The 11,194-nt window shown below is 43.4% G+C and overlaps 1 protein-coding gene across 1 annotated transcript; it reads right to left on the minus strand.

The window, feature by feature from the left end:
• Positions 1-2,699: 2,699 nt before the first annotated feature.
• Positions 2,700-10,691, minus strand: PCARE (photoreceptor cilium actin regulator). Its single transcript, XM_008934794.2, has 2 exons — positions 6,916-10,691; positions 2,700-2,829 (listed from the first exon to the last, which is right to left on the minus strand). Exons 1-2 carry the CDS (start codon positions 10,689-10,691, stop codon positions 2,700-2,702), a joined length of 3,906 nt encoding a protein of 1,301 aa, XP_008933042.2.
• Between the last annotated feature and the right edge of the window lie 503 nt (positions 10,692-11,194).

An 11,194-nucleotide genomic window follows, 5' to 3' on the forward strand; every position in this document is an offset into this window, starting at 1 on the left:
ATGCAACCTAAATTAAGTGATGTACCAGCAAAACACAAAAGAAGACAAACTTATGCTGGGGTGGGGAAGGAGAAAGTAAATGGACCTTTTATAGTTCAGTGCACTTAGGAAGGAATAACTAGTATAACGTGGGGCTAAGATTGGAGCTGGTTGCATATAGAATAAAAAAGAAATCAAACTCATACCACGTATATAAAAACTCTGATTTATTTACATCAATAAAAAATAAATGTTAAATTTGAGTATGGTCTTATAAAACAATTGTATTCCAGAAATGTTGTATTTGTGAAAAATGGAGCTGTTGACCAAAAAAATGGTAAAAAAAATTTTTTTAAAAAAAGTGGTGAGCCAAACTATAATTTCTTGAATACTATAGTTACTCTTAATTTCATGCTTGCAATAGAGATTGACGGTAAACACATGATTTGCAAGAGTCCTGTACATTAACTGCACTACAGAGAATCTGTTAGCTATACATAATCATGAGTTCATGTTACAAACTTGTAGATCACTCCTGGAGAAACTCTGTGTGTCGCATGCAATGTTCAGTTTGCTGCAGCATCCTTAGGGCAGCACTGGAATCCTTCAGCAGCAGCTGCAGTGTTTAGGTAGGATTGTGTTTGCAATGAGCCTCCTGATGACCACAGCCTCAGTCAAAGCTGGAGAGATGCAGTGGTAGGATGCCAGCTCATGTACCACATCCTCAAGGGAGCCTGGTTTGGGGGAAAGATGCTTTGGCTGACTCCATGTCAGCCACGTTGTGCTGAAGTGTTGCCCCATGTGCTGATGAAAATTCCACAGAATTTGGTGCCTGGGGGATATACATAAATACTTACTCTAACTCCCCTTTATGGATGCCAGCAAATTTCAGCATGAAGCCATACAGAGATAAACTGATTGTAGTAGCTGAGGAGAAGCTGTCCTCCCACTCTGTTCCATGTTCATCTACAAAGCTCCATTTAGTCGTGCAAAGTGCCAGTTTTCTGCTGTCATGTTTCAGGTTTGTTTCTGTCTGGGTGGTCACAGCCAGCATGCAAAATGTATGCAAAAATGCATTTGTATTCTTATGCAGCAGGGAGAGAACTACACTTCTGATGAGGGGGAAGACTAACCTGCAGAGTTAGCCCTGCTGATGATCTTTGCAGTATCTCCCTGGTGATTTTCCAACTTGATAGGGGGATGGTGCATCTGCCTGTGTGATTACTGGGTGGATCAGTTGGCACCTCCCAGCTGTTCACTATGGGTGTGGCTGCTTTGCCACCTCAAGGTCACAAACCCCCGACCATCCAAAACACCTATTCACTGCGAGCTTCTCTATATTCAACACCCCACCTTAAACATAACAATTAAGGTTTCCTTGTGTCTCTGACATAAAATGGCACTGAACTTAGTGAAAGATGGTTGTGAATAAGGCACTGGACTAAAACTCAGGAGTTGGTATGCAGAGGGGTCCCTTATGCAACAGAAGATGAGCCTCAGTTCCCTGTTCATGAAGGTGGGCAGTTAAAAATCCTGTGTGAAAGTGAAATGGCCAGACACCACCATGATGAAAGCTGTAGGAAAAAAATTAAACTATTCCTAACAAAATATGATAGAAAGGGCTTTTTCCTCTTGAATCTTATTCTATACGGAAGTTGTATCTGAAAACATGTCAAATAAAACTAAAACTACATTAATTAAAAGTTGCAACTTAATCATGATGATATATTAGTTAGGTAAGAAAGATCCAGTAATTTTTGAAACTGTATTCAAGAGGATGCTGTAAAAGCTTAGGAATAATTGACTGTAAATAACTTGTGCTTTTATTAAGAAGAATCTGCCTAGACTCTTCAGTGAAATTACAGCATACCCTCAAGCTGTATAACTCAGAAAAAACTATAATACATTTTTTGGGAGAACAGGATTTTCTAGGGTGGCTTTCTTTAATTAAAAAAAAAAAACCAAACAAACCAAAACCCAAATGTGTCCTTGGATGACTCAGGATTTATAATGTTGTTTGATTGGGCTATTGCAAAACTACTCTAATCAGGATTAAGCCTTGTACCCTGGAAACTAGACGTGATAAGATTATCTGATCATCGAGGGTGATTTAGAAGATCAAAACCTTTTTGAGTGAGTAAGATCCCTAATTTTATTCCTTTAAAAGGGGTTATTTTGTTTTAACTTGTATTTGACCTTATTCTCTCCCTGCATATTGATAAATACCTAATGTACAGATGTTGCTTTGCTGACACCATTGTTGCTATTTGCAATAATATTCAATTGGTTCAGGGTTTTACCTCCCCCTGAGAAAAGTCACAACAGCCCCTGTTGATCACGAACTGTGATGCCTCCTGAATAAATAACATATTGAATAATGATCCCTTCTGATAGTTTTCGAACTCATCTATCTAAACAGTGAAAAAAAAAGGACTTGGCTACAGGCCTCAACTAAATTTGCCTCAGACTCACCCGGCTACAAAGTGTTTCTTTTGTTCCATGTAGATCTTTGAGTTAAACCATGGAATGAAAAGAGAAGCAGCTGGCTGGTGTTTCATTAGATTGTTGGGACCAATTGGGGGTTTTTGATGCAACGCCATCATATATTCTCCTTGCAAGAGAAGATGAAGCCACATTTTGTAGTCTTGGGTAAGGCTGCTTCTTCCCTCTGGGGCCTCTGGCCTTGCTCATTCCTCTGCCTTTGGAAGGGGCTTCTGCTGTCAGTCCCTCTGCAGCCCCTGGCCCACAATGTAGAGGTCAGGGTGGGAAGTGGATCTGTTGGAGTCTTTGATTTCGGGAGCACAGGAGTTGTTCCAACAATCACTTGCTTTTCTAGGGCTCTCCTCCAAGCTGCGGAAGGAAAGATGCTTAATTTAAGAGGCTAATGAATAGTGACTTTTTAAAACAGTGCTGATTAGACCATGTTAACTCACAAAGCAAAATGGTGCACAGTACTACGTCATTCCCTGTCTCCTCCTGAATACACACTCTTTATGTGCACCACCCAGATTTTATTCTTGTCGTGCCAAATGCACTATACTGCTCTCTCTCTCCCAAACCTCTCTTGGGAAACAAGTATTTTATATGTTGAACAGGGGATCAGTGTGAAACTGGGTTCTCTTGCAGATAGGGACAGATTTCAATGAAGTGTCTTGTTCCAGACTGCTGGAGGAAAGGAAAGGTCTTACCTTTGATATACATCTGCTTAATGTGGTTACAGTGATTTCTGAGCATGCCAGCACGACTGTGGGAGGGGAATTCTGGTAGGATAAATCTGCCACTGAAGACAGGAGAACTGAGACATAGAATGTGCAAATGATGTTCCTGAGGTTACTCTGGCACTCTCTGGGGGTTCAAGGACTTTATGTATCAAGACTGATTAGAGCAGTGGAGCTAGTCAAGAGTACCTCACACTATGTGCCTTCCTGCTGAAATGTGTCCTATGTTGCTGTAGCTAATTAAAGTGGTTTAAACTGAACATGGGGAAATATTTCAGAGCTACCTGGGAATAATTACTGTATTTTAAGTATAAAAACTGCAAAATTGAACTAGCTTTCAACTACAGACAAGCTATTACATCCCTGTTCTGACTGCTAGGACTTTATTTTTGAACTGCTGAATGAAGAGATTTGGGATACATGTCCAGTTGTGAAATTAATCCAGATTCAAATGTCCCCCAGTTGCAGAAGGTCTCACTTGGGCTCCTTGCTTTGGAACTGATTCAGTCAACCCAATCCATCTTCAAGTTCTCTTTGAACATTATCTTAAAGGCAACAGTATTTAATCTTCTCTTTCTGCTCTACCTCTTGGGAGAGGAGCAGTCCCAATGAAATACTATTTTGTTTAAGTGCATACACAGAAATTGTATTACAGATTAACAGAATTTCTGTGAGCAGAGCAACTGTACCTGTTATGCCTTACTGAGATGTCAATAACTGCTGATTGCTGTCAAATGACCAAGCTTAGAAACCAGCACAGTTAGCTCAGTCTAGCCATCCACAGGCTGTCCAAATAGGAACAGGCTGTACTGACTTGAGAACCTGAAACTCTTGTCAGATACCCTAAGACTAAACCCAAAAGCTCTAGCTCCAGTCCTAGTCAGGGCTGATGATGTTTTAAGTCCTGATATTCCTCGGAGCATGGGACAAGCAGAAGATATGCTTGGAAAAAGAGTGGGTTCTGCCTTCTAGGAGAGCAGTGAGTGTGCAGGAAACATGCAAATCTACGCACAATGCCAACATTTAATGCCCAGCAATGCCAGCTGGCAAAATGAGATGGAAGTTACCTCTTTTTTTTTTTTTTTTTTTTGGCATGTTTCTACTAAAATGGGGTGTGTGGGTGGGGGGGACTGAGCTGCCTCTTGTTGCTTGTACAAGCTCCTGCCAGATTATCTTTGGCAATTTACTTCTCAGCAAACTGATGTTTTAATTTGGTATCGGAAAGGTGGAGGGATATATCCTACAGTTTGTGAGGAGGGGAGAAACAGGCTAACCCACTGATTTTCAAAACGTTTTACCTATAAAAGATTGTGGCTGTCTCCCCTCTCTTCTGCTAATGAAGCTGCTAGTAACACAGAAAAATAACACAGAAAGCCCCCCCCCAGACCAAAAAAAGGCACTGTTTTATATTTTGAAAGGAGAGATAGAGCAAGGGAAGGAATGAAGGAAAGGAGACTGACAGCTGGGTGGGAATGGCTTGTGAATTTGAGACTAGATGCAGATATTGCTAGAATGAGGAGGTTTAGGTTTAGGTTTAGACATTTTGAATTTTCCCTCCGTTAGCTGGATGGATTACAAAGCAAAGAAAGTCCTGGCTGCTTAATGAACTTGGAGGAGAAAGTTGAAACAGAGTGTGGTGGTTTGTCTATCAGAGCAGGGCTGAGCATCTGCACATGGGGATGTGGTGCTCACCTCTGTGGCAACTATTCCGGTCCTCAGCAGGATGAAAGGACCAGCAGTGATGTGAGGAGCTTTCGGAGCTTTTGCCATGTGTTCATTCCTAAAATAGTCCTTCTCTGCCCATCAGCACATTTGCTGTGATATTCAGATTAGGCCATTCAATGCAAGGTCTGTAAAAGTTACTCCATGCAGCTTATTTCAGTTGTAAGAAAACATGGAGTTGTGAATTGCATCTTAAATCAGTGTATATGGTAATTAATGAGCTAAATTTCCCTTTTGCTTATGTTGATATAAATTTGGCCTAACTCAGTAGTACTACTGTTGATGTTCATTGGTATAAATGATAGGATGAATTTGGCTTAGGATATATTTTGTTCTTCCAAAATGCTAGCATATCAGACTACTAGGATATATGACTTATTTCATGAAAGGGATGATTTTATTTACAGTGGTTTGTTTTATATTATTCACTGTTCTCTGACAGACTATGATAGAAAGATAATACACCCCATTGAAGCATAAATTAGCTAACAATTTACCATAGACAAATTTTGAAATGGATCCATAAAACTGCCAGGGTTTTTGTATTGCAAGGTTTGACATAAAGCCTCTTTTGAAAACATTTATTTCTGCTGGCAGGCACTGGAGTAGATAAAGCTGACTTCACACAGTACATAGCAATAACAGAAACCCCAGGAAACACTGTACAAGAATTTTAGGAAATATTCAAATGTCAGACTATGGTGCAATATTAAAACTGGAACTGCAAAATAGTTTGCATTTCCCAATGTTTTTTACATGCTTTGTTCAGCACATTCCTCTGCCTTCAGTGTGGGAAACTTGGTCCTTATTCAGTCTCTGGGGAGGGAATGCCTGGATGTCCAGTGTCTGTGACTGTCCCTGCTTGCAATGCACTGAGTGCTTGTGCACCTCCAAGTGCAGTTTGATCCTGTTAGGGTTGATCTTCCAATCCCTACTCACAGGAATGATTCATGTGATTTCAGCTCTTCTGTGGCAAGAGCAAAAATACTGATCATGTGAGGAAAGGTTACCGGAGAAGCTTAAAGCTTAATTGACTTACACGTCCTAAGATGCTAAGAAACTAGAATAACAACACTGTACTTCCAGGCTAATCACTGAGTTACACTGATCTTTGAGTATTCCCAAATACACATTTGTTTCCTGGATGGCTTTATGATTTTTATTTATTTATTTATTTTAGATGGTAGACAATATTTAAAGCTAAGCCAATTTTTTTTAAAAAAAGACCACCAATTGTTGCAAACGTGGAATCGACATGTGTTGATGTTTCGATTTCTTTAAACTGACTTTCCCAGAGCAATGAGTGCCTCGTAGCCATGGGAGTTTTTCCACTTGGAAAACTGAGCTTGGGCTGTGGACCCATCAGACCTGAAATCGGCACCTAGATCTGGAAGTGTGCACAAGAAGCTCGAAATTTCAAGCTATAATTCTGTCCGCACAGATCCTTGCCTACATATTATCTGTCTGTCATTCTTGCCAGCTATCTTGAAACATCCTCACACGGGTTTCAGCTGAACAGTTTACTGGATTAGAGGCTGATGATAGAACAATACCCCTCCTCTTGGTCCAAGCTGATCTTCTTATGAATATTTATGTCTATAACCTGAGGGTTGCTTCAGAGCTTTGAGGAATTGGATGTCAATGTCAATCCCCACACAAATAAGGAGAGTTCTGTGCTGTGACACCAACACTGAATTTACCCTGAGGTGCCTGTCACAGCCGATGTGTAACTGCAAGGCTTGAGCAAGCCATGGAAAGTTAACTCTTCCCTTTTTTTCAGACTAGTAGTCTACTAAAATCTGAGAGAAAATAGAAAAGAATATTTGACTGTGATCTGGTAACTACAGTGCTGTCTTTGCCCAGTCATCTCTTCTGCACACGAACAGGGAACTTTTCTGAGAAGTCTCTTAACGACACTCAATTCCCACTGGGAGTTTACAAAGCCGACACAGTGCTATATATCAGCTTTTCTGGTCTGAAGCGGAAAGTTTCTTACCTTGCTTGGTGAAGTGTGGGTTCGCTGCCAGCTGTTAGAGAAGCTGGAGGATGAAACTGGACCCCTGGTCGGCGGTCAGAGAAACTTCTCCTTACGAACGGCTGAGGGTTGGCGCTGGTCAGGGACAGCTTTCTGGTCCGGTCTCCGGGCTGCCGGAAAAGCAGACTGCTCTTTTGGGAATGTGATGAAGCTTCAGGCTGGCTGGTCACCTCAGCAGTGGGTTTGGTGGGTGCCAGTGGAGATCTGGCTTCAAATAAGGAGGAGGTGGCCGGGCAAAATATTGAACGGACATTACTGGCCCTCTTGGAGGAGGGGAGCTGGTGCTCGTCCCCAGCATCCAGCCCAGCTCTTGGCCCCTTGGAGGAACGAGATGGGGAGGCTGGGGGGGAGGGAGTGGTGAGGAATGGAGGGGGGCTTGCATCTCGGCGGGAGGCTGGGGAGCCCCCCAGACGGTGTGGTGCTGGTGAGCTTTGCTTGTGCCCCACAGGAGGGCTGAGGGGTTTTCGATGGGTTGGCGGAGAGGGCATCTTCTTCTGCAAGGGTGGGCTGGGCATCCTGGGACTAGAGGGAGGACTGGGCTTCCTCTGCATGGTGGGTGAGCTTGGTTGCACATTACTAAAAGCCTGCAGAGAGTGTCTGTGGTGTGCTGGGGGGCTGAAAATCCGTTTCTCAGTTGGTGACGAAGGGGGAGTTCTCGTTGGGGAGACCCTCCTGGCAAACGGTGAGCCTTTTTCATTTCTCCTGAGTGAATCTGGAGAGCTGTGCTTCTGGGATACCACTGAAGTCGCAGGTGAATTGGGCTCTTTGCTCTCTGAGCTGTCGCTGTGTGGTTTTGAAACCCCACTGGGGTTTTGAAGAGGAATAATTTTATGGGTTTGCTTGTATAAATCCGCAGCCTCTTTTCTCTGGGTTTCTAATATCTCCTCCTGGCTAGGGATGTGCACGTTGGTAGGGTTCAGCTCCAGAGAGTACCTCGGCAGTTTCTCATCCCCTGACCTGGTAGTCTTTAGACCTTTATTAGTCATCGCACTGGGGCCGCCGATATTTTTACTTGGCAGTAAGTCAATGGACTGAAGGGAGGCTTTCATTTTTGGGGAAACTTGTGATCTCTTATTAGTATGATATTCTGTTTTGGTGGGCTTTTTGGCATCTTCTGAAGAGTTTTCTTCTATTCTTGCAGTTTCTTCAGGCTCAGATAAGTTTTCAGAAGAGGTGTCCCTTAACATTTCAGGTGGTGGTGGTGGCAGGTTCTCAGTGTCTTCATCAGTCTCTTCCTTCATGTCCATCTTGCTTAATTCTGCAGGGGGTGCAGGAGGAAAGGCATTTGGAAAGCTAGAAGAAGCATCATTGGTGTTTGAAGTGTTTGCGTCTTCTACCGGTGAAATACGATGCTTAAGATTTAAAGGTGCCAGGCCTCTCTGAAAGGGAATGGTGGGTGGGGCGACTGGAAGTCCAAATTTTCTGATGCACTTTATTGGTCCTAAAGATCTTAGAGGTGCAGCTTTTACAAGGTTGTCCGTAGGACTGAATGTTTCAATAAGCTTTTTGACAGACTGCCGGGGAACACAGCTGCTGCCACTGAGCATCTGTGCTCCAGGAGGCTCATTTTCTTTGCCTCCTGACACCTCCTGGGTGGGCACAGTAGCATTTAAAGGCTTCATGCTTCTTTTTGCATCCCGCTGATGGTCAGGATTTTGATCAAATGTGAACATAGGGACTTTATCCTGATTAGGCAGGATGCTGAAATTTTTTGAGAGTCCTGCCTTCAGTTTGCGAGAGGACCTAGATGTAATTTGCTCATCCTGCAAATAAGCTGCTGTTCTTGATTTCCAAAGCTCTGGGTTGCTAGCTGTATCCTTTCCATAAAACATTTTCAGCCTTTTGCTGAGCTCTTTTTGAGTTCTCTGAAGCTCTAGAAGGGTTGGGTCCTCTGCCTGGCTTCTGAGGGACTCCTCTGACCTGGACCGTCGTTGTTTCCCAAATGTTTTCTGGCTGCCTGTTGCTGTACTGGGCCTTTTTGCTAGGACTGCTCTTCCACTCTCATCCTCTGTCCATTCTTTACGCCTGGATTTAGCTGGGACGAACTTGATTTTTTCACTGATGGCATCTTTCATCTTCAGAATAATTTCTTCTGTATCCACATTCTCCGTCCTCTTGATGGACTGCCTGTGTGTGCTATCAGTGATTGCAGGTGAAGACAGGGGCCTCCTTGGCAGACCATCCTTCCCCACTTCTGATGAACTTGTGTCATCATCATCCTCCCCCAGGGTGCTCCCTTCATCATCATCGTCGTCATCATCATCCTCATCAGAAAGAAAATCTCTTGATTCATAGATTTTGAAATGTTCACCTTCCTGAGTAGAATCAGACTGGAAGGAGTTGTAGGAATGGCTTTTGCTCAAGCTGGCACGTTGGGGCATGGTAGAAGTGCCTGCTGGTACTCCATCCTGGGAAGAAGTTGCTTCCTTGTTTTGCATGGAAGAATGAAACATGCCTTTAAAATGCCTTTCAAGTGCACAGTCATGGGATGCAACTGTGCCTGGTGACACTGTCCCATCTTTCATGCCCCCCGCTGTTCTGGCATGCTTTTGGGATGGAGGTCCGTGTCCATAAGAATCACTTGTTTGTCCTCCATGCTGGCTGAGAGCACTGAATTCTTTGAGGGATTCATTATCCACACCAATGCCACTGTCCTCCGAACAGAGAGTCCTGTCCTCACCATGGGACTGAGAGCAACCCACAGTTGAGGCTTCAAGCAGCCTTACCGTCCGCAGCAGGTGCTCATCAAAGCTTTGCTTGGCTCTCAGTTTGCCTTCCAAGTTGCTTGCAGCAGACTGCAGGTAGCTGCATGTCTCCTGCAGGGCGTTGGAGGTGAGGGAGGCCAGCATCCCGCTCACTAACTGCATTTTATTGACCGTGTACTGCAGTAGCTGTTGCAGAAGATCAGGGTGCTCCTTCAAATCGTCTTTTTCTGCTGGCCACACCAGATTCCCACCTACATCTTTGAGGAGATTTTCCCCGTCGTTGGTAATTTCTTCCAAGAGTTGGTTGATTTCATCGAAGCGAAGCACGAGAAAGCTTATCATCTGCTGTAGGAAGAGCTGAGTTTGGGTAGCCTGGCTGGCCATGTGCAGTATAGTTTCATACTTGGAGAGGTTGGGATTTAAGTAGGCATATGCACTCTGGTGAGCCTTAACGAGCGGTTCTGGGAAATCCACCTTCTTCTCTGCCTCGCATGGGGCCAAATTGGACTTTTCTTTACTTTTGCTAGGTCGACCTTGCTTTGCCAGCTTATTTTTTGGCTTCTTTCCTTTCTTTGGGATTTGCTTTGCGTTGCTTTCGTTCTTGTCATCCCAAACAAAAGCTGCTGGTTCTGATTCACAGGAGGTTTGCTTTCTGATCTGTATGGACTCAGCGATGTGCTTCTGAGACTCAATCAGTTCAGACATAATGACTTCAGCATCTGTTGCTGTCCTCTCAATTTTCTTGTCTTCCCTGGGAATCTGAGAATCTGAATGAGCCTTGGAAGATAACTGTAAATTATCATTTTTGTCCTGCTCTGATAGTTTATCCTCCTCTTCTTCCAGGTAGTCATTCCTCTGGATCCCATATTGGCGTAATTCATCAATATTGTAGCAAGAAGAACTTTTAACCAGCAGAGGGATTCCCTTATCTCTCGGATCAATTGGCAAAACACTTTTGGGTTTATTCAAAGCCTTAAGACCACTTCTTGAAGCAGTACTAGCAATCTCGTTGTGAGAAGGTGTGCAGCCCATCCTTTCTTCGTCTTTCTTTTTGATTAAAAATCAAGATGAACTGGCGAAAAAACAAGAAAGAATCAAACTCACTGTTTCATCCTGAACTTCACACTGGCCTGTTTCTCAGGAGTTTTCCATCATGATCCCAGTTTTGTTTTCAATTTTGATTGCTGTTTGCCTTGAAATCTCATGTACTTATTGCACAGTATCTGCTCTTGAAGTTGTGCGCTGTTCCATTGTATATTCCGACATCGGTTTTCTTCTTTGATTCCAAAAAGGAGTGTGAAAGCTGTGCTGGATTTAGAGCTAATGGATTAAGAGGACTTGCGTACCTCACTTCTGTCTTGACAGATGTCCACTGCAAATAAGATTTTAAGCTCATTAGGGTAAGCAGGTGCCAGCCAGTCAGCACCCGAGTTGTATTTATAAAGGTAGATTTTTTTCTGCACTGTACTGGGGGGGCAAAAGGACTTGGTACATTTCCCTCCTTCTTTCCCTTGTTGCAAAAGCATAACATACAA

Source organism: Manacus vitellinus, unplaced genomic scaffold (assembly GCF_001715985.3).
Source record: "Manacus vitellinus isolate BGI_N305 unplaced genomic scaffold, ASM171598v3 scaffold_8_pilon, whole genome shotgun sequence".
Lineage (NCBI taxonomy): Eukaryota > Metazoa > Chordata > Aves > Passeriformes > Pipridae > Manacus > Manacus vitellinus.

Bases quoted from the DNA above. Each gene is read 5' to 3' on its own strand.
- PCARE (XM_008934794.2), bottom strand. From the start codon at position 10,691: ATGGGCTGCACACCTTCTCACAACGAGATTGCTAGTACTGCTTCAAGA. The intron at 2,830-6,915 runs GTAAGAAACTTT...TTCCTTCCGCAG, and splicing joins CCCACACTTCACCAAGCAAG to CTTGGAGGAGAGCCCTAGAA.